Source organism: Patiria miniata, unplaced genomic scaffold, assembly GCF_015706575.1.
Source record: "Patiria miniata isolate m_02_andy unplaced genomic scaffold, ASM1570657v1 HiC_scaffold_7, whole genome shotgun sequence".
NCBI classification, from domain to species: domain Eukaryota; kingdom Metazoa; phylum Echinodermata; class Asteroidea; order Valvatida; family Asterinidae; genus Patiria; species Patiria miniata.
Genome location: NW_024037074.1, coordinates 8,258,852 through 8,282,421, shown reverse-complemented (window position 1 = coordinate 8,282,421; position 23,570 = coordinate 8,258,852). Strand labels below are relative to the sequence as shown.

Here is a 23,570-nt window from a genome sequence, read left to right as displayed (position 1 = left end):
CCAGATTTTTCTTAATTCTAACTGTGATATATATTTGTTATTCCTCTGTGTTTCTTTTAGTTAATACAAAATATCATTTTCAAAGCTATAGTACTGATTACCTACATACATGTATGTGTTCCACCAGTTTTACTTGAAAGATACTGAACTGAACTTGTGAGTTCTTGGACAAATACTCCATACATCTTCACCCGTCTGCAGACAAACTAGAAAAATCCGTTTCGGAGGATGGAATTATTCCCAGGCACCCGACTGATGTGCGTTGTTGAAGATGATCAAGTGTACTCTGCCACTTAAGTTGAAGCCCAAAATCATTTGATACTTAAATGCTTTGTCAAATTGCCATTCCATATTTCCCATTTTAAATAATTTGTTTGCGCTGATTTCTTATAGAAATTAGAAGACACTGTTCTCTCTAAGGAGGACCAAGAAGCCGACTCGGTTCCGTCCGTCCGAGGCGACGGAGACAGCAACACCAAAGTCCCTGCCCGCATCCGTGAGATCATCACCAAGAACCTGTCTGCTGATGACCTACCACGTCTTGAGGAGTCTGGCCTGAGTCCTTCCGTCATGTCGCTACAGGAGGAGAATCGTATGCTGACCAATGAGTTGAGCAGGGTGGAGGATTTGCTATCTGCGAGTCGGGCTGAGAGAGATGAGATAGCGATCAAGTATCAGGCCCTCTCTGATCGGGTAAGAACCACAACGCAACATCAATACTTATCTTTCCTTTCTCATCCTTTAGCCCTTATCTCAATTTGCTCGTTTCAAGGGTCTCATCAACGTAGTCTTTCACAAAATGAAAGTTAATATGAGTAACCCAAAATTGCTTTAGTGTTGCATACATAAAGGTCCTTGATTTTTGTTGAAATTCAAATAGTTTTGATTGAGACAAAACAACCATAGATAAATGAAATTTGAGTTCAACTGAAAACTGCAGTCTTCACAGAATTCATGAGTAGAAGTAATTGGTATTCAACACTGAATGAATGCTTAAATAATCCAATATTATTTTTCATTTGGTTTTTCTCCTAAGGGGACATTGTTTTTAAGCTGATGAGTTACTTTTTGTGCTCAGGGAGAAATTAATAAATTAACGAAATACTTTGTTCAGTTTCCATTTTAGTTCTTGTCAGTGTATGCATGCCCTTGTTTTTTTTGTCTAATCTTTATTGGAAAGCAATAAACATCTTCACAACATACATGTACTGTTTACTATACAGGAACGTGTTTCGCAGCTGTTATGTTTACTTTTTTTCTGGGAACCTCCAAATACTCACATCAGAAATCTTCAGATAAATTGTTTCCATTTTGTCAGGTGAAAAATACTTTTGTGCACCAAATAATGCATTAGTCAGCAACTAACATTATTTCCAATCATTTCAAATAAATTCATTTCTCAACTGTTTCAGACAAAGGAACAACAATTCATTGCTTGCATGAACAGCTTTTATGGTACAATTGCCACGTTGGCTGTATGGGTAAAATATAACCCACGCTTACATGTATACATGTGTGGGTTGACAACTAGCATTGGTTGATCCATTGTTATACATTGTGTTGATGGTTCGTGCCATCTCCTGTGCATGTGGAAATGCAAACAGTACTTGTGAATTAAAATCAATGACAGCTGTACTGCCTGGTAAACAAAATACATTGTATGGCCATACAGTTTGTACATGTACTGTACCTCATACTTGTGAATGGAACTGAAATTTCTATTTTACAAGAAAAATTTGAAGTGAAAACATACAATGAACCTCACACTCAGACGCTAGTCGGCACAAAAAAATACAACCTTGTTCCATTTCAAATTCGAGACAACTTATTTTGAAGTACCGGTACAAACAATGTACATTGTATGACACAAAGGCAACAATAAATTGCAATTGAAGATTTTAATTTCCTCATGGGGATAATAACAAATTTAACCACATTTTTATCTATACAAAAAATATAATGTGCATAGGTTGTCACAGTGGGTGATATTAGACAGTGCATTTAACCCATATTGACATGAAAATACAGTAAACATGAATGTGAAATGCACTGCACATTAGAATTGATTTAATTAATTACAAATGTATCCATGTGTATAAAATATTGCAACAATTGATGCATTGGTAACACTGATTAATATGCGGATAGATTGGAGATTTGATCAGAAGGTCAGATCTACAAATGTATATTTTGCTGAGATGGAGAAAATGGGAGCTGCAAGTCTCTATTACTCATGGAACAATGTCCTTGGTTTGTTTCCAGCAGTTTGCTGGAATTAAATTAAATCAGTCCTTTGGGAAATGGTATCCAATCCAATGGATTCCAAATATTTAATTAAATGTTGTGCGTACATTCATTGGAGATATACCGTTGCACTGTGTACAAGTTTCATTAGGAATTAACCTGATCCTTACAGTAAGCAATAGGCATACGTCCATATTGTACATACTGTAGTACAATGTACCAGTAGTGCGACTGATTACAGTGTTTCAGTCACTCTAAACAAAATAAGCTTTATAAATCCGTTAATGTATATATATTGAGACCAAAACTTGAGCTCAGCAGGGAAAGGATAATTGATTGAGTGAAAAATTTCTGACTTTAAAATGAACAAACTTGATGAATTTTGAATTTGAAAAGTAAAACAAAATACGGTATTTTAAACTAATTAGAATATTATAAAAAAAAAAAGACAGGTTTGAATAGAGGTTTCCCGAATGATGTAAAATTAAATAATAAATGATAATAATAAAAATGGTATTTATTTTGTGCATATGCCATAAAAATGTTCTAATGCACATTACAAGTTCCGAACAATTGTTAAAAATATTATTTTATACAAAACAACAGTTGGGCAATAGAATGTTTTCCTAATTATTCCAAATGTTCAATGCTGTTGCTTGCACCGACCATCTGGCCCCTTACCAAAGATTAATGCTTCATACCTCATGCACTCACCTCCATCCCGCTCCTGGTAGACTACAGAATGGTTTATGGTTACCATGGCAACACTTGGACTTTGTTCCACGTCTCCCCCTGCAGTTTCTGTAATTAAAGCTATCTGCACTTTATATCGTGCCTTACCGCACGGTGGTAATAATATCATTCATCATCAGAGGTTATCGTTAATTCAGTACGTTGCACTCCAAACTCAAACAGGTTGAAATAATTATAATTGTCTATGGACCTGCTATACAGTGTACGCTAAAGTGCAAAATCTAGTAACTACGTGAAATTTACCAACAAATTTGCAGAATATTTAATAATAATCATGCTCAGCTTACTCATAACACTGATAGAGTAAAGTATTTTAAAAATATATCAAAACAGCTTTTTAAAATTGAACAGAATTTTATACAAACTATAAATGTTTAAAACATTTTTTTTTTTTACAACGACGTACTACGTATGACCAATTAACAAGTGCAACACTTGTTCCCTACACCTGCATATCCATGGTTATCATCGACCTTATAAGTTTGAGTTTATCGCACCTTTTGACCTTTGCACTTGGCCGAGCTCCGCATGTTTGCTTTAATTTGCACATTGACCAATCAGGGCTCTGCGTGATACTCATTTACATATGAATGAGCGTGTACTCGCTTGTCTCATTGTGAGAATGAATTGTTTATATACTGGAAGGCTGAAGTGGGCCGGTGTGTAACGAGCAAACATCATTTATATCAACGGTCAAATTTGATTTCAAAAATTCATTTCCAGTGTAGAGTTTTGCAGCCAGACTGTTAGTTTGATTCTGGGTGTATCATCATCTTTAGCACAAGTGTCTGCTCATATGTTGAGCTTGGTGAAGAGGATTTAAAACAAAAGAAACAAATTGGCAAGAAGCCAACGTTGGATTACACTTTTCACCATTGATGATAGAAGACCTGGGATTGCAATACACTCATGAGTCTGTCTAGTCTGGGCAGGCATTCCTTGCCTGCGTTTGATGATGTTTTGTCAGAAAATTCAGATGATATGTCGTTCAAGGTAAGCTCAGTATTTTGAAAATCCATTTAATTCCTGAAACTATAATGAAAATCTGGATATCAAGTACCGGTAGATCTAAATCTTGGATTCCTTGTTAGATTTTGCTATGGAATGGCAGGGAATTATTTTTGGCTTTTTGTGTGGATGTACGGTACCTTATTCGAATTTGGAAAAACAAGCTAGCAGCCAAAACTACATTACATGTACATGTACCTCCATTACATGTACCTACATTACAGTCTCCTGACGATGACTAGAGCAGGCTAGTCGAAACGTTGAGACCAAAGACAAGTTCGGTTAGAACTTACAGCAGGACTGTTCTTATCAGAACAAACAAACAAAAAACAAAAAAACTACTTAGCAAAGTTGATAATAAGCAGGACAAGTTCTTTTCAGAACTAATATCTTCTAAGCAGTAGTTATTACCACATGGTGTTACCGCAAACGATACATGTACCTCCATACACATTTAAGCAGAAAAATAGATTGTGGAAATTGAGTGAATGTAATTATTGAAGCTTCGAGAGAATTCAAAACCTCCAATGCCCCATTAAAAAAATTAAAAAATGAAGAAGTGAAAGAAAATCCAGGCAGAAGTATGAATATTGCAGGATACAGGTGTGTACATGTACTTGAGAAGTTGTAAGATCCCATTCAGTCTTTGTGAATGCTCATTGATCCCTCACACCACCCACCCAGTGGGACATCCATGACCCTATTCACCCCCATCATGTACCTGTCACACCCCTGTACAATCACCCAGCTTGGCCCCACAATAGCACCAGGGCTAGGGAGTCTCTGACTGGCTAGCCAACGCTCCAATGTTCTCAGATCATGTTCCTTGGCATCCTGCCTCTACCATGACAACTTCTCTGTTCTGTTGTTTGGTGTTGTGAAACCTTGTCCGGTTTGGAGAAAACCAACAATTAATCTTGGTACACCTGATACTGGTGGCCGGATGTAGTATTACCTTGGGAAATGACTACTGAAGTTAACACAAAGAGATTACTTGAGTCAATTAAATTTAACAATGTTTTGTGTGTGTGGGGTGGGGGGGGGTGTCTTCAAGAATCTATTTGGGGGATGGTTGAGTTCACCCAAATATTGTGTTCATGCTTTTTTACCCCTTTGAAAGTAAAAATAATCACAAAGTTATTACTGGGTTGGAATTTAAAAAAAAAAAAACAGTCAAAATTCAGATGTCTTATTATCCAGTGCTCTGCTAGAAGATTGGTAATGGTACCATATTAAATTGTTCACTTTGCTGTGGCAGCAGTGCAACAATAAATGGTGGTTATTATGATGATCGGCCCAACATATTGAAAGTTTGGAAAAGAGAAGCCTGAAATATTGGCTATTAAATTGTTCTTGTGACTGAGCAGTAGCTAAAGTCATTTAAACTTTCCAGATTACAGCTTTACTTAAGTTGTTTTTAGGATCAAGGGATTTCATCAAGGCAACAATACAGCTCATCCTAGAAATCCCATCAAAGCGTCTTCAAATCTTCACAGATGAGTCGTCTCATTGAAACTTAATTGCCCTGTGCCTCAGGTGTAGCTACACCTGCCCAGCTTACGCAAAGTCCTCATAGTAGGCCTAAACGAGTAAGCACGATTTACATATGAATAGGGGACGCTATCTGTGAATGGGACCGTGTGTGAGATCCTGGCCCCTGCCTGCCAGCTATTGTCACAATGACCTGAATGTTTACCTGCTCTACTATACAAATCCAGGCACTCGTGGATATATTTTCATCCTTTACTAAAATCTTGTTGGGTCATGTTTCTTGATGATGCAACTATCTTGCTGTTTAAAAATGTGTCAGGTGTAGGCTAATTAATTGAATGTTGTTGATCCCATGTCATTCGGTCTATCTGTTACATCTGTCTCCCATTGTCGTGACTTTTGTAAGGGTTGAACGTGACAAATTGTTCCGTTATCTGCAGCCTCATTACCATAATCAATAATATTGAGTTTTCATTGATACCGGAGACGCTGTGTTGGTCCGAGTTTCTTCGGAATGTAACTTCTACGTTTTCTTCATCTATGTGTTGGTTCTGTGGTCCGTGTAATGTCTCGAGGAGTTACGGTGTCTTTCCTTGGTTGGAAGATTTTGACAATTGCATTGAGATGAGGATTTGATGTCGGCTCTTGAGGATGTCTAACGGTGATCTCAAGTCAGGGTCATATGTGAAGAGCCGCGTAGATCAAGCAAGTAGCATAGCATCAGATTACGATCAGCACATTGCGTAGGGCAGTCAATAGGGACTTGTCTAGAGAGTTGCCTAAGGGGTCTTGTTTACTCTTGTACATGTAGTATTTAATTGTCAATGAAGTGCTTGTACATAGTTATGTTTGGCTTTGGTATGGCAACAGTGCCTTTCAAAAGGAAAAGTGTACTTCTACAGGTACACTATTCATAGCACTAGAAATAATGCAGGGTAATGAACATGTATCATGTAGGGTAATGAACATGTATCATGTAGGGTAGCAAGTGTACAATGTAGTTTAACCCTGGCCCCTTGGGTATTTTTACTAGGAAGTATCCTGAATCCGTCAAAATCCATCCATTTTGCCATGCAAAAAAATGTTGAACAGTGAGTCCATCAGGATCCACCAGTTAGGCGGGAGTAAATCTGTTGAGATCCTGAATCCATCAAAAGTCCCCCCAACTGCTCAATATGGTAGTATCCTGAATCCATCAACATCCTGCAGTACCGCTAGGCTTACTGTCCTGAATCCATCAAAATCCCCCAACTTTTTTTCAACATGGAGGTATCCTGAATCCGCCGAAATCCTCCAAAACAGGAGTGTGGATTTTGATGGATTCAGGTACGTTAGGGTTAAACTTTACCGAAATCTCCTGGGTGGAGACGGACAATTTAAGCAAAGCTTTCCTGCTCAAGGACATCAGGACCATAATTCTCCAACTGATCTGGAGGTAGGACCACAACATGGACATTATCTAAGATAACTAACAAATTAAATGCACTTCAGGGTGATTAACGTTTCCTTTTTCAAAGTGTTACCCATGGGTGTCAGGGTAAAAAAAAAATGGGAATGTAACAAAGGGGGGGGGGGGGGGAGCAGCCCTATAATTATACAAACACTCATAGTACCGAGAAGTTGTACCGGGGTTATTCAAGTGAGCATACACATAATGAAAAGATTTAGGATATAATTGATTCTGTACACCTAGGTTGACGTAGGCCTGCTATTGTGAATGTATGTGATCACATTTATGGCTGAGCAGGTTAGAAAAATGTACTTCAGGATAGTTTCAGGTTATCAAGGCTTTTAAGCAAGTTGTTGTTAGAGAAATGATGTACATGTATTGTAGTTGTAAAATGGCCATATTTTCCCCTCTATCTGTTGGGTAACTGCAAACTGTCCGTCATGCCAATACAGTGGGAAGATGCCATCAAATCCAGTGATAAAATTGATCAAGGCAGTACAGAAACCATCGACAATGAACTTGCATCGCTTCTCATAAAATACGGACAGTCACATGGTCGCCGAAGACGACGGCATTCGTCCCCGGTCCGACGACTTAGCTACATTGCAAATTCCAGAAGACCCTCCGATTTCCAGGGAATCCGTAATTTGTTTGAGGGCGGGTTTGATGTTCTTTTGGAAGAGGATGAGACTGGGACCGGTGATGAGGAGGGTACAACTACAAGTGAGGGAGCTAAGATGGCAGACAAGAGCTGTGATACGGATGAGGTGATTGGTTGATTGAGGCGTGCATGATTTGCTGTGATGTTACGTTTCTTTGCTGATGATCATGTATTGTTAAAAAAAAATAATGAATGTGTTGTTTGTCATCTACAGTAACAATTTCACATTATTAAATTTTGAATTCCACCTCATAAACTCTAATTTTGTTTCTTTTGTCTTAAACCCCTTTTCAAACAACAATAGTCGAGGCAGTCTGAGGCAGATCACAATTACCAACACAAGCTCTAACAGCCTAAAATTATCTGCCAAGCAGCTGAACTGTGCAAGAATGAATTGTTGTCTATTAGATCTTCTTCCAACCATTTTCTGTTGACAGGTTCATAATCAGCATCTCCATGTGAGTGGCACACCTCTCCACAGCTAAGAAGATTCCCTCTCATCCCATGTCTTAATTCAATTAAATGCCCCTTGCTTAATCCCCTCAGTCCCTCCCTCCTTGGTTGACCCAAAGGATTATCCCCATTTAAGTACTCAGTGTTGCCCCAACATAGGATTAGTGTTTCTACCATGTCTGCCATAGAAATTAAGTTGTTTCTTTAAGCTTCCAGGCTGTACATAGCAACATCATGCAACTGCCTGCTCCATGGCTACATGCCTGTATTGATGTTTTTGCCGCCAATCATTTTGCCAATTTTCACACTGATATTCTTTTGAAAAATGTAGCCTGAGGAAAGAAAAGTGCCAGATTCTGACTTGGTAATGAATTCAGAGGCATACTTAACTGTCAAAACTAAGTTAGTATTGTTGTATTTATATAAACACTGCATCAAATTTGTTACATGTACAGACAGTACAGTGTACTTCTAAACATTTATATGCCACATGTTCACACAAAAGTGTAGATAATACCAAACATATACATTGTATGCATGACAACAGTTTGTCCGACACAAAATATCACTCAAATGTACATACACACTCATGACAATACACTGCAAAGTATTGATCATCATTTACCATTTTTACATGCATACATTTTATTCATTCCTAATTTCTGGGTTTTTTAACTTTTTTAATTTCAGTATTTTTTTTGTGATTCCAGAAATACCCGGCTTCCAGACACAACGACAGAGCGAATGTTTATGAAAAACAGTTAGTTACTTGAAAAAATTCATTTTGTACCTTTTTTATTTGATTCTGCTTGATTTTGCAGCTGGAGTCATCTTACAAGACAGATATTGGCATCGAGCGTGAACGCGAAGAGCAGAATAGATCCTTGGTCTCGCAGAACGTAGAGCTAAGACGTAAGCTGGAGGATGAACATTCCAACTACAAACGCAAGCTGCAGGCATATCAAGATGGGCAACAGAGACAAGCTCAGCTGGTGCAGAAGCTGCAAGCTAAGGTAAGGGATAGCAAGGTTGAAATCAGACAAAAAGGGATCGGACAAAATGAACTAGACAAATTAGTTTGAGCTGTATGTTCAGAGTGTCGAATTTCTTCACTTAAAATTCATGCACTTAACAGCACAAAATTTGATTGAGCTTATATGTTTATTTTGGAGAATGATCATGGCTACTGTCCATAAAATGTCTGATGCTAAATTGGGAGGAGTTAAGAGAACTCTTCAAAGGAGTACTTGACTTTGTTGCTGTGGTACATGGGTTTGAATCCTGACAGGGAACATGGTGCTTGTGTTCTTGGGCAAGGCACTTTACTACGATTGCCTCTCTCCACCCAGGTGTAGCAAATAGGTTCCTGGTAGGAGGAAATATCTTCAATGCTGGAGCATCGTAATGGCAGCCGTGCTAAAGCCAGGGTAATATTGGAGCACCAGGAGCATCACAGTATATTGTAAAATTGTCTGAATAGTCCGGTTGACTTCAAGCATAAATAACTCTCAGTGGTAGAAATGTAAGACATTGCTGTGAATGTAAGGTCATTTCCTGGTATACAGTGAATAGTGAAATCAAACAAGCAAGGTTGGAACTCTTACACACTTTTGTGGAACGCTTCATGTTATGCTTATTGCGGAGGATAATGCACACACTGATACATGCTTCTGCAGATTGTCTGACTAGTCAATTTGTCTTACTACAGGTGTTGCAGTACAAGAGGAAATGTGGTGAACTGGAGGCTCATCTGCAGGACAGGGTGGCCGAAAATGAACATCATCAATACTCGGTACGTAATGTTGCTAACGCCAAATAGGGTTTTTCCACTAAAAGATCCTTAATTTCTCTAGAGAAAAATAACAAAATCTAAACTTGTCCCAGAAGGATTGTAAGTTCACTCTCTTGCAACTCCTTGCATCTTGTAGTCCGCGTGGTTAAATTGTTTGTTTTTTTTAATTGATTGGGGTTTTTTTTCTTCAAAATTCATCCTATTAGTTGCGGAGTACGACAGACTCTCTACAGAGCCAGCTGGAGACGGCCGAGGCCCAACTCAAGCTGAGAGAGGAGGAACATTCCTCAGATCTGGAGAACGCTCTCTTGAAACTTGAAGAAGAACAACAGAGGTGAGGTCAATACTTTGGCAACAATATTACTGGGTGCATCAGAGGTTGCTTGTGTACTAACCAAACACGAGGAAATTGCTAATACATTTGTACACTACCAGAAAAAGTTGTTTCAGATACAGAGGAACGCCACTATAACGAACACCGCGGAATCCACAGAAATTGTTCATAATATTAGCGATCGTTCGGTATAGCGATTTTAAGCTGCCGGTGCTCAGGTACTCACTTTTCAATAAATAGCGCCCTTCATAACTTCACCCTACACGCCCTGGTAGTTACTGAAAGACGACTTTGAACACGTGCCGACTATTGAATTATGTAATTACACAGTTTTTGAGCTTACTACCTACAGCAATGGGTAGCTTTCCCCTTCTTTTCCTTGAGGAAATAATAGTCACTTGTCGCTTTTCCGTTGACATTTTTCAACAACAATGTTCAGTACGTTTAGTACACAAAAATCGGGAGCCAAAGACAATGTTCGGTATAGCCAAATGTTCGGTATAGTGGTGTTCGGTATAGCGACGTTCCACTTTAGTGGCAAAGACATTAACGAATACCAATCCTTCCAAATCATCTGTTCTTGAATGTCTTCCTTTTATGACTTTATTTTCCAGGAGTTCCAGCCTAGCCCACGTGAATTCCATCCTTCGTGAACAGCTGGACCAATCCACTACGGCCAATCAACACCTGACTGCCGACATCTCCAGAATGACCTCTGATCTGTCCAAGTCACGTGATGAGCTGGAGTCTAGGGAGAGAGAATGGCGTGACGAAGAGAAGGTGAAAAAAAAACACACAGTCATGACACTGATAAAGAAGAGCTGCATTCTATTTGATTTGAGCAGTGCAAAAGAGGGCGCTATTGTCCTCACAGTTGCTTGCTCATTTGTATCGAAGTTGATTTGTACATTCATTGCCATTAGCACTTTGAACACATGGTAATATGTACATTCATATATGCACCTGCTCATAAGTGCATATCTTTGGTTGTCATTAAATAAAAAAAAGCTAAGTTATTTTTAAGGTACAATTTTAGCAAATTAGTTTCAATGCAAATTGCTTATAAAGTCCTTAAAACAGAAAAAAGGTGGCAATTTAGCATAGCGGTATTCAGTGCAATCAATTTGAGGCAAAACATTTTGATATTTCTGTTAAATTTTTCTTAGAGTATATTTCATTCTCATTGTTTACTCTTTAGTCCTTCAACGACTACTTCAACAATGAGCACAGTCGTCTCTTGGCAGTCTGGCGTAACGTGGTCGGCTTCCGGCGTGGATTCAGCGAGATGAAGACAGCTACCGAACGGTAAGATTCATTTAAAAACTCATCTTATGAGCAGTATTTATTTCTGGTAATGAAACCAAGGATTCCTCAAAAGTGCCCTAGGCACCGTAGCTCGCAAGCCTGAAGAAACCTGTGGAGAGAAGACAATGAGAAGAAGTTACTGTTTTAGAGGTGGGAGGAAAAGCCCAGAAGAATATTCTAGGGAAACCCACGGAATCAGGTAGGGACTGAAAACCCAATCCACATATTGGCCCAGGCGGGATACGAACCCCGGTCACAGCGGTGGAAGGCAAGGAAAGTACCGCTACACCAACCTGACCTTCATCAAGTTACTTCGCATACAATTTCTGTATCTTAAAAATGAGTACAAAGAATGCAGCTTTTGTTTCCTATTACATGTAAGTGGTTTATTTTAGAAATCAGACAAGTTTTTTGCAAAAGAACCCAGGGAACAAGGTGTGTAACTTCAAGATTTGTAATGCTTTTCATCCAGGGACATGGCCCAGGTCCGTGCCGAGATGACCCGTATGTCTCGCAACCTCCACTCTGCTTGCTTGAACCTCAACGCCAACATGCGTACCACCGAGACGAGCTCAGTGGTCCAACTGGAGAAGGAGCAATCAGAGAGATTGCAGCAGGAGCAGCAGCTACGGGATAAGGTCAAGGAACTATTGGACCTACAGGCTAGGTTTGATATGGAGAAGGTGGAGCTCAATGCAAGGTAAGGAGGGATTGGTAGAACCTGGAGCAAGTGTAGCTCGGCATAACTTAAGTAACAAATTCATTAGATTTTACTACACAGTTTTATTCCTGTTTTAGAATCTGCAAAAATGATTAGATTTGATAAATTGTATACTAGGAGGTGCTATTTTAAAACACAAGTACAGATGCACATTGCACTGTAGCTTGCAAGCCTGAAGAAGCTGTGGAGAGAAGACACTGAAGAAAAAACAATATTTTTGGAAAACCCACAGAATCAGGCAGAGACCGAAAACCCAAACCACATTTAGATCTGGTTTTGATTTAAAGCTAGTTTTATACAAAGGTGAACACCAAGGAAAGTACTACTACCCATTCCTATTGCCTGCGAACATGGATTTATTTGGATATTTTCACCATTTGTCAATTCAGGATCAATGAGCTTACAGTCACCAATGAGAAATACAAGATCCTTCTGGCTGAAAAGGACAACCAGCTCCGCAACGTCGCTGCCAGTGCAACCAGCGTCAGTCGCGTGACCATCTCTTCCTCCCAGACCCACTCATTAGAGTCCAGCCGCACCGAAGCATCCCAGCAGCAGCAAGCAGACGTTGTAGATGAAGGCGAGTCGTTGCAGTTACTACGTGAGGAATGCGAGGCGCTGCACACAGCGCTGCGTGATATCGCTCAGGTGGTGATCCAAGACGCTGATGTCTCAGGGCCCGGTGATGGTGATGTGAACGGCGTCTTGGAGGATCAACAGGAGACGGGATTCATGTCTGATGTGACACTGCCATCACCGTATGCTAGGTCCACTCCACTAAGGTGAGATCATTGCTTCAAAGTTGATTTTCCTCTATACCACTTCATGATTATTTGTATAACGCGTTGGTTTTTAATGCAGCTTCAGATTTTACCATTGTGCTTCTAGATACAAGAACTTGATTCATAAGATGGAATTTTCGTTGGGGTGATGTATTATTTAATATAACGTTTTGCCCTTCACCAAAGTATAAACACTGTATAGTGTATTACCTCCCGAGTGAAAGTAAAAAAAAAACCAGCCCTGGTGATTTTTTTCCAACTTTAACTGGGGAGGTAACACACTGAGTATACAGTGTTTATACGTTGGAGAAGGGCAAAACCTAATATTAAAGAACTAGATTCAAACACAACCTTATTGACAAATCCTTTCAATTTTCAAAATCCAGTTGAACTCTTATCACTAGAAATCTTGGTACCTTTCAAATACTGCACCTGCTGTCCATTTTAGACCGAGAATTCAGACCATTTTTTCTTTCCATAAATGCACATGTATAGACCAACATTTTTTCTCCCAAAAATGTATTATTTGGGCAAGTGAATAATTGTAGGTTGTCTAACAGATTTTACACACGAGAAATTGAGGAGGAAAGAAGTCTGAAATTTCTCAAGAAACTGTGCTTGAGAGAAATAAGTTGAAAAATGTGTGTAATCTCAGGCTTCTTCTAAAACATTTTATGTTTTGTGTTGTGTCATCTTCACTGACATTGTTTGACTATTATGACATCTCTTTTTGCAGACGTTCTCAATCACCAGGTCGTCCTTACCAGCTCCATCGTTCACCATCCCCTCGCCGTACCGCCTCACCCTCCAGACGTACCCTGTCACCATCTCGCTCCCGGTCACCGGCCTTCGCTGAGTCCACCTACTCAGCGGTACAAGCTGCCCTGCAGAAGAGACAACTACAGGTCCAGGTCAGTCCTAAAACAAAGAATCATGGTTTTATTGGGAGGTATACAATTACCCTGACAAAGTTGCTTCATTCTTAAATTTGTGTGAAGTTAGACAAGGCTCAAGTTCGTCAGGGAGTCTCTAGACACTGTGCCACTAGAATCCAACAACACCAACGTTGGCAAGTTTTACATACTTTATAAAATCTTGCTGGTTCTTGGCAAGAACATCAAGAATCAACACCTTCTTGCTATTAGATGTTTCTAAACTCAGCAGTGTTTTGTTTGAATTAGGGTAAGCAGTTCTACTCCCGATCTGCATCGTTTCCATTGGTTGTCTAACAACTGGCTCCACTTGTGGCTTGAGCATGCTTCTCCAATTATGTCATTGCGCTGTTTTATCTATGAATTAAGATATTTCCATTTGAAAGGATTGATTTTCAGTCATTTTCAGCAGAGAGGTGTTGGTAATATTTTTGCCAAATAAACTTGTTAAGCTGACCTTCTTTTGTAGGAGCTGAAAGTCAAGCTGAACTCCACCAAGGAGCAAATCACCACCTTGAAGAAACAAGTTGATGGTGGAGAGACAGACAACAGACATCTAGAACGCACCATCCAAGGATTGAAGGATGACGTGGAGACGGCTAAACGCCAGACAGATGATATCAGGAGGGATCGGGATAGACTCAGGAACTCACTAGAAGCAACAGGAAGGTATGAGAGGAAGATTCTAACTAGGAATTTCAATTTAAAGACATGTAAATTAACGGTCATAAATAATTTAAAGTAAAGGGCCAACATTTTATTTATCTTTTACTTAAACTCCTTGAGCTGTTTTCCTCAGGAAAGGTTAAAAATAAATTGTTGAGTACAGACTGTGAAGACAGTTGTGAAGACAGTGTCTGAAAATTTTGGATCTTGGAAGCAAAATCACGGTTTCTAAGATTAAAAGTTCCAATAATATCATTCAGATGTTCAGCAACACTTGTTGGTGAATACCTCACCTGTGAGCTCTTTGTCAAAATAGTAGAGGCGCTTTTTGATTTGTGCACATGTAGTGGCAAGTATGCCCAAATTAGTTTTGTTTTATTTTCTTGGTTTGAACACCAGGCGTATGGCAGCAATGCAGGTCCCTCCTAACTCTTCTCTTTGAAAACAGGTATTATTTTGTTATATTTTGACCTTTTTGGCAGTGAGAAGTCAGCTCTGGAGAATCTTCGTCGGTCCCTGAATGAGCAAATAGAAGCTCTGAACACTGAGAATGAGAGGATACAATCAGCCAATGCTGAGCTGCAACGTCAACGAGACGGCTTGGAAGATGAGAGAGATGACAGAGAGAAGGATATGGGGAGGCAGAAGAAAGAAATTGAAAGAAGGTGAGTGATGGGAATTGGTGGAGAAAATATGGGAAGCTGTAAGATAAAGATTGAAAGAATGTGCATCTTATAATTTAATGGGAAAAGATATGGGAAGAGAGATGAAAGAAATTGTAAGAGGGTCAGTGGTGGGAATTGGTGGTAAAAAAATATAGGAAGCTGTAAGAAAAAGATTGAGAGAATGTGCATCTTATAATTGATGGGAAACGATATGGGAAGACAGAAGGCAGAAATTGAAAGTAGAGGAGTGGTGGGAATTGGTGGTGAAAATATGGGAAGCTGTAAGAAAAAGATTGAAAGAATGTGCATCTTATAATTGATGGGAAACGATATGGGAAGACAGAAGGCAGAAATTGAAAGTAGAGGAGTGGTGGGAATTGGTGGTGAAAATATGGGAAGCTGTAAGAAAAAGATTGAAAGAATGTGCATCTTGTAATTTGATAGAAAAAGATTTGGGAAGACAGAAAGAAATTGTAAGAAGGTGAGTGGTGGGAATTGGTGGAAAAGATACGGGAAGCTGTAAGAAAAAGATTGAAAGAATGTGCATTTTATAATTGATGGGAAAGATATAGGAAGACAGAAATTAAAAGAAAGGGTGTCTTAAAAGAATTGACAGTGAAGAAAATCCAAAAGGCTGGATGGAGAAATACATGGCAGGTTGGCCTACAAGTCAAAAGAGAATCAAAGTGTACTGGAAGATGAAGAAAGAGTTATAATATTGCTCATATTGTTTGGTTTCAGCCACAAGCTTCTTGAGCAGATGGAAGGCAAGAACTCCACACTGAAGGAGGAGATTGTCAGCTTGAAGGAAGCACTGAATAAAGCCACGCTGGAGAAGGAAGTACTGGACCAGGAAAAGGCAGAAATCGGTGAGTATAACTTATTGATGATAATCATTACAACAAGTGTGGTAATTTTCCAACAATCCGTCCAGTTATTACAATAAAACATGTCTTCTTTTTGTAGAAATTGTAAATAGTTTATGAAAGTTGCAAAGTTAGACAACATTGAGTGTTCCATTTGTGAGATTCAAAGAAAACATTCATGGATTTCAGTTCAAATCTACTGAGATTTTATATAAAATATGTTTAATATGAGATTTTATTTATTAAATAAAACACGGTTGATTATTTGTATTCGCTGTTCAAATGAGTGTTTTTATATCAACATTCTGTATCAACCTTATCAGTTACTGCACATGTTTGAAAAAGCCTCTGCAGTGCCACTGTAATGACAAAACTGAAAGTAAACTAGCTACAAATGAATCATCTTTTCTCCCTTTGCTCCTCACAGGTGCCACCTTATCAAGGGCCGAGCTACAGAAAGCTGAGCTGGAGATGGACTTGAACAAAGTCAGGACTGACGAGGCTAGTCTAAGGGATGCTCTGCTCAAGATGCAAGCGTTGAATGAGGGACTGGGACAGGACAAGATTGAACTCAATAAGATCATCATGCAGGTAAGACAGTGATTGTGATTGGTCAGTTCTGTTGGGTCAGGTGAGACAGTGAACGTGATTGGTCAGTTCTGTTGGGTCAGGTAAGACAGTGAATGTGATTGGTCAGTTCTATTGGGTCAGGTGCGACAGTGATTGTGATTGGTCAGTTCTATTGGGTCATGTAAGACAGTGAACGTGATTGGACAGTTCTATTGGGTCAAGTACAACAGTGATTTTGATTGGTCAGTTCTGTTGGGTCAGGTAAGACAGTGAATGTGATTGGTCAGTTCTATTGGGTCAGGTGTGACAGTGAATGTGATTGGTCAGTTCTATTGGATTTGTGCATGCCAAAGCCCTCAAGTGGAAACAAATATGATAGTGACAATGAACCCTCTGCATTTAAACGTCTTGAGTGCTGTAGTATGATTTCTTATCTTCTGCCATATTTCTCAAATTTGTGAGACTAAAATTTATGTCTCAAGTTCTGTACTTTTGTTTTGATACATTGTCATGTGACTATAAAGTTTTGATGCCCTTTTATTTCTCTCCAGCTTGAAGGTGACAAGCACGCCCTAGCATCTGAGAAAGGTCTCCTCGAACATGAGAAATCCACCATCCGTGATGAGTTGGCTCGCATAGAGAGCGAAAAGATGGATACGGAGACAGAGAAGATGGGTCTGGATCAGAGTCTGAGTCTGGCAGAACACACCAAGGCACAGCTAGAAGATGAACTCATGGCTATCAATAGAGACAAAGCTGAAATACACGATAGCTATTCACAGGTGGGTGTGGTCAGGGCAGGTGGGTGTGGTCAGAGCAGGTGGGTGTGGTCGGGGCAGGTGGGTGTGTGTCAAGATGGGTCTGGATCAGAGTCTGAGTCTGGCGGAACACACCAAGGCACAGCTAGAAGATGAACTCATGGCTATCAATAGAGACAAAGCTGAAATACACGATAGCTATTCACAGGTGGGTGTGGTCAGGGCAGGTGGGTGTGGTCAGAGCAGGTGGGTGTGTTCGGGGCAGGTGGGTGTGGGTCAAGATGGGTCTGGATCAGAGTCTGAGTCTGGCGGAACACACCAAGGCACAGCTAGAAGATGAACTCATGGCTATCAATAGAGACAAAGCTGAAATACACGATAGCTATTCACAGGTGGGTGTGGTCAGGGCAGGTGGGTGTGGTCGGGGCAGGTGGGTGTGGTCAGAGTCTGAGTCTGGCGGAACACACCAAGGCACAGTTAGAAGATGAACTCATGGCTATCAATAGAGACAAAGCTGAAATACACGATAGCTATTCACAGGTGGGTGTGGTCAGGGCTGGTGGGTGTGGTCGGGGCAGGTGGGTGTGGTCTGAGTCTGGCGGAACACACCAAGGCACAGTTAGAAGATGAACTCATGGCTATCAATAGAGACAAAGCTGAAATTCAAGATAGCTATTCACAGGTGGGTGTGGTCAGGGCAGGTGGGTGTGGTTGGGCTGGTGGATGTGGGGGGGGGGGGATAAGTAGATGTGGTAAGGCCAAGGCACAGCTACAGAATGAATGCATGGCAGTCGATAGGGATATGGCTGAACTACAGGATAGCTACTCAAAGGTGGGTGTGGTCAGGGTAGGTGGGTGTGGTCAGTGTAGGTGGGTTTAGTCAGAGTAGGTGTTTAAAAGAGGTGTCTTACATAGCTGTTTCTGTTTGTCTTGGCGTAGGTGAGTCGTCAGAAGGCAGCCTTGGCTGAGGAGCTCCTGAAATCTCAGCGTAGCTTGGACCAACAAGTTGACAACGTCTCACGGATTGCTAAGGAGAAGGAGGAGTTGACTAAAGACAAGGCTAGCCTGGTGGTGCAGCTGACTGCCGCTGAGAGAGAGAACAGGGCACAGAGCGAGGTTAGTAGATGAAATCAAGTCAATCAAGGCAACGAGTCAATCTCAAGTCAGTCACAAGCAAATCATAAGTCAGTCACAAGTGACATCTGAAGTTGATCACAAATCAATCACATGTCGATCGTAAGTCAATCACAAATCAATCACATGTTGATCGTAAGTCAATCACAAATTAATCACATGTTGATCGTAAGTCAATCACAAATCAATCACATGTCGATCGATCGTAAGTAAATCACAAATCAATCACATGTCGATCGTAAGTCAATCACAAATCAATCACATGTCGATCGTAAGTCAATCACATGTTGATCTTAAGTCAATCACAAGGCAAGCACAAATAAATTGCATGTCAATTGCCAGTCGATTATAAGTTTATCACTAGTCAATTACAAGTTAAATCACAAAGAATGAAATGTGGCAAAGATGTGCCTTTATCACAAACCACGTGAATTGCTTGTGAGATTGGATTCCTTGTAATTGTCTTTAGGGATCCCAGAAATCTTACCAGATTTTTGAATTTAGAAATTTAAGGATAGGGTGCAGTGAACCATCTCATTTTTTAAGAAAAACCTTCTATCGTATTTTGGGAGTAAGTTTATGTTGTAATTTCAGGTGATAGCTGCTTTGAATAGCGACAAAGACAGCCTAGAGACTGCCTTGTATGAGGTGCAGCAGACTGCAGCTAAGCTGGAGAACAGGAAGGAGCAACTTGAAGCTGAGGTCCAGGAACTGCAGCTAGCTAAAGAGGCAATCACAGGTACATCTTATCATTTTCTAATCCTACATTCCTGAACTGACTTGTTGTTCATGTTGATGTCTTCCTGTTTAACCAATTTTAGTTGGATATTGGCTTTTATGCCCGTTACTGACGTAGTTGAATAGGCACTGTTTCCTCAGTATATTCTGAGAGCTGGTGAGAAATTAAAAAAAACATACTCAGGTGGGAGTCTAACCCAGGACCTCTTGCTTTCTTAGTGCAGATATCTAAACTACTTTACCGATGCACTTACCACAGTCAGCTGGCAGGTTTGAACCTGATGTAGGTGTGGGTACTGCCATGATTGTCTCGTATGATGGAGCTTTGCATCAATCCAGCGATCCTTTTAAAATCCTTTCCTGGATTTTAAAGAATCATGGAAGGTCATCGTGGGTGAAGCAGATGAACCCTTAATGTCAAACACCCAAGTGATACATGTGGCCTTACTTGCTCTGTGTTTCTTTGTTTATAGTTGACTTGGCTCGTGTTCGTAAGGAGATGGAGATTGAGGTCACCAAGCGAGACAAGGACCTGGATCTACTGAAGCAGAAACAATCGCAGGGGGAGAGGGACTCCCAGCTGGCTATCAAGCAACGGGAACAGATGCATGAAGAGGAGATGGAAAGACTCAACAGGGAAAAGGTAGGAATGGGAAAATGTAGATGGAAAGACTGAACAGGGAAAAGGTAGGAATGGGAAAACTGTAGATGGAAAGACTGAACAGGGAAAACATAGGAGTGGGAAAACTGTAGATGGAAAGACTCAACAGGGAAAACATAGGAGTGGGAAAACTGTAGATGGAAAGACTCAACAGGGAAAAGGTAGGAATGGGAAAACTGTAGATGGAAAGACTGAACAGGGAAAACATAGGAGTGGGAAAACTGTAGATGGAAAGACTCAACAGGGAAAAGGTAGGAATGGGAAAACTGTAGATGGAAAGACTGAACAGGGAAAAGGTAGGAATGGGAAAACTGTAGATGGAAAGACTGAACAGGGAAAACATAGGAGTGGGAAAACTGTAGATGGAAAGACTCAACAGGGAAAAGGTAGGAATGGGAAAACTGTAGATGGAAAGACTGAACAGGGAAAAGGTAGGAATGGGAAAACTGTAGATGGAAAGACTGAACAGGGAAAGGTAGGAATGGGAAAACTGTAGATGGAAAGACTCAACAGGGAAAAGGTAGGAATGGGGAAAACTGCAGATGGAAAGACTCAACAGGGAAAAGATAGGAATGAGAAAACTGTAGAAGGAAAGATTGAACAGGGAAAAGGTAGGAATGGGGAAAACTGTAGATGGAAAGACTGAACAGGGAAAAGGTAGGAATGGGAAAACTGTAGATGGAAAGACTCAACAGGGAAAAGGTAGGAATAGTCTCATTCTGTAGTCTATTTCCAAGATTAGATATTTTGTTCCCCCTATGCGAGCATCAGCTTGAATATAGCACATGAGGTATGCTGGAATTCCCAAAAGTTTGAGTCCCAAAATTACGTAATAACGTCTATCAATGGCAAATATTTTTATCCAGTTAATTTACATGTTGTCTATTTTTGGTTCAATAACTGTGATTGTCTTGCTTTCTCAGGAGACCATCCGATTGCAGTTGGAAGGTGAACGAGAGGAGATCGTCCACAAAGCCAACCAGGAACGGGAGGAATTGGTTGGCAAGTATGAGCAGGAGAAGGAGGCAATGGAGGAGGAGATCGCAATGATGCAGCGGGATAGAGATGAGAGTCTGCTATTGGCTGAGAATGATAAACAACAGGTAATGAATATTCATGTAAAAGGCTGACTATTGGCTGAAATAATAAACAACAGATAATGAATATTCATGTCTTACAAAGAATTTTTTTTTTTTAATAGATTGAGAACGTGAAATCAATTTTTATGAAGAGTATAAAGAAGGATCTTTCAGTTATGAATATGAATTTAATGAAACCATGCAGATTGAAAAGAGAGAGGATACCGTTGGCTGGAATTAAGAAATTTAATGAGTTAGAAATATTCATGAGATCACTTTGATAAAATCGATGACCAGTAATGGATTTATATGTTAAACATGGATTTCTGTCAAAAGCAGTTTTGTGTTTTCATTAAACTCTTAATGTCTTACTTATTTTGGTTAATGATCTCAGTTTCCATAGGATATTTCTGCAGATGTTTTGTTTTATCTACTTGTTTCTTTTTCCTTTCAGGCCTTGTCGTTTGCCCAACAAGAGAAGAATCAATTGATGGAGAAACTCAACAACTCTCAGCGTGAACTGGCCAACGCTTCTATGGGGATGGATCGCCTCAAACGGGAAGCGTTCACTAAATCTGAACAAGACAAGGTCAGCAAATATATTCTCTCTGTGTATTTGATCTCTTCGTTTTATGCGTTGGCTTCTTATAGCCTGTGTGCTCAAATTATATTCAGTGTGCCTCGTTCAACTGTTTCAGTTAGTATCAATCTTTCTCAATTGCATGTATCATTTGCTTCATAATACTCTATAACAATGATAAACACGATTGTACCGCCAATATTACAATTTAAAATTGGATTCACAAGATCACATTCACGTTGTTACTTTCTCCTCCAATGATATGTCATCCTACTGCCGATTGTAACTTGTTTCATGGATTTTTCCAAATTTTCTATACTGTAGCATTAATGAATTTCATTGAGGGCAGAAATAAATGCATAAAACTATTAAAATTCATAAATTATTTCATTCAATTAATAATGTTAAATATACTGAGTAGTTTATCATGACATCCATTGTTGTCTTCTCATAGGATGCCCTGAACGCCTCCATCACAGAAGCTAAAGATCTGAGAGGAATATTTGAAGAAGCCACGTGAGTTCCCTGAACATTATCAGTAACTTTTCACGAATCAGATAATTCAAAACAATAAACCTCATAAAAGATAAATATTGTCAAACAGCTAAAGTTTCGGAAGAATTCTCAATTTTGTTGAAGTATTGTTGAGTTGTTCACTCGGTAGTGCTAACTCGTTCATATTTTTCTATGGGTGCAACTTCCATTGGAAATTTCAATGAGTACAAGTTCATGAATTTCCTTTCCAATAAAACTTCTCAGCATGTCTATCTGTCTTAAGTACAACACCTACTCAAGTACTGGCAATACAACATTGTCTATTTTATGATTTTCCTATAATCTAAAAACCACAAGGGAAACTGACTGGGTGCATTATAATAATGTAAAAATTGAACAAAGAAACTGACTGGAGCAGGGTTTGAACCTGGGACCTCCGGAATACCGTACCAATGCTGTACCAACTGAGCTATCCAGCCCTATGTTGGCGATTCCCCCCAGATAACTCAGTTGGTAGAGCACTGGAATGGTATACCAGTGGTGGCAGATTCAGACCCCGCTCCAGTCAATTTCTTTGGTTCAACTCTGTAAAATGACTTAAGTTTCCTGATTGAATTGCAGTGAGGCACACGAGAGGCAGAACCGTGAACTGACGTCCAACATCAAAGACCTGCAGAAAGCCAAGGAAGCATTGATGCGAGAGGTCAATGAACTCAAGACACAACTCAAGATGGTTGAGGAGAGTCGAGACGGAGTGAGACGTGAGCTGATTGAGGCTCATCGTAAGATAAGAGAAGGTAAGTAGGCTGCTGGCAGAAAATGTTATTGTTTAAGCCAGGGGTGAGATATTTTTCAAGATTTTTCCAGATTTCAGGATTTTTTTGTCAGAATTTTCCTAAGTTTAGGATTTTTGTCTGGACTTTTTTCTGATTTCTGGATTTTCAGAGAATCCTTTTTATATCTTAAAATCTTCCAAAGTGATTTGTCAGTAAAAATTCTTCAGTACAATTTTTTTTTGAATGTCTGTTTCATGTTTAAGGTGATGAAACGAGGGAGGTGATGCGCAAGGAGAATCTTGACATGAAACGGCAGTGGAATGATGAGGTCCGCGAGAAGGAATCAGTCTTGAAGGTCAGCGAGGAGCTCAGGGACAAAGTGAAGAAGACCGAAGCTGAGAAGACGTCACTGAATCGCAGCGTAGAAGACAAGGTGCAACGCGTCAATGGTAAGAGGAATGCTGGGATTGAATGTGGGAATACTCAATCAACACAAGTCAACACAAGTCCATCACTAGTGAAATTGCAAGTTAGTCAGAAGTCAATCACAAGGCAATCACTTGTCACATTACGAGTCAATCACGAGTCAGATCACGAGTCAGTCACGAGTCAGATCATAAGTCAGTCACAAATCAAATCGCAAGTCAGTCACAAGA

At 39.9% G+C, this 23,570-nt stretch overlaps 1 protein-coding gene across 7 annotated transcripts in view; it reads left to right on the top strand.

Moving 5' to 3' along the window:
- LOC119744838 (rootletin-like) overlaps positions 1 to 23,570 on the top strand; it is a 49,539-nt gene that overhangs the window by 8,477 nt on the left and 17,492 nt on the right. For 5 of the 7 annotated variants that reach the window (XM_038221006.1, XM_038221007.1, XM_038221004.1 and 2 more), the window contains exons 2-23: positions 394 to 693; positions 8,882 to 9,073; positions 9,769 to 9,852; positions 10,059 to 10,186; positions 10,801 to 10,966; positions 11,385 to 11,491; positions 11,964 to 12,191; positions 12,602 to 12,994; positions 13,731 to 13,905; positions 14,396 to 14,595; positions 15,075 to 15,257; positions 15,999 to 16,126; positions 16,551 to 16,714; positions 17,245 to 17,475; positions 18,391 to 18,567; positions 19,180 to 19,324; positions 19,797 to 19,966; positions 20,908 to 21,087; positions 21,518 to 21,652; positions 22,098 to 22,159; positions 22,760 to 22,935; positions 23,178 to 23,363. In XM_038221006.1, coding sequence (XP_038076934.1) covers positions 571 to 693; positions 8,882 to 9,073; positions 9,769 to 9,852; positions 10,059 to 10,186; positions 10,801 to 10,966; positions 11,385 to 11,491; positions 11,964 to 12,191; positions 12,602 to 12,994; positions 13,731 to 13,905; positions 14,396 to 14,595; positions 15,075 to 15,257; positions 15,999 to 16,126; positions 16,551 to 16,714; positions 17,245 to 17,475; positions 18,391 to 18,567; positions 19,180 to 19,324; positions 19,797 to 19,966; positions 20,908 to 21,087; positions 21,518 to 21,652; positions 22,098 to 22,159; positions 22,760 to 22,935; positions 23,178 to 23,363 — 3,733 coding nt within the window. In that variant the 5' untranslated portion in view covers positions 394 to 570. Of the gene's footprint in view, positions 1 to 393; positions 694 to 5,988; positions 6,202 to 7,398; positions 7,714 to 8,881; positions 9,074 to 9,768; positions 9,853 to 10,058; positions 10,187 to 10,800; positions 10,967 to 11,384; positions 11,492 to 11,963; positions 12,192 to 12,601; positions 12,995 to 13,730; positions 13,906 to 14,395; positions 14,596 to 15,074; positions 15,258 to 15,998; positions 16,127 to 16,550; positions 16,715 to 17,244; positions 17,476 to 18,390; positions 18,568 to 19,179; positions 19,325 to 19,796; positions 19,967 to 20,907; positions 21,088 to 21,517; positions 21,653 to 22,097; positions 22,160 to 22,759; positions 22,936 to 23,177; positions 23,364 to 23,570 lie in introns of those variants that run through there. The other 2 variants (XM_038221003.1, XM_038221002.1) reach the window with 1 other exon arrangement.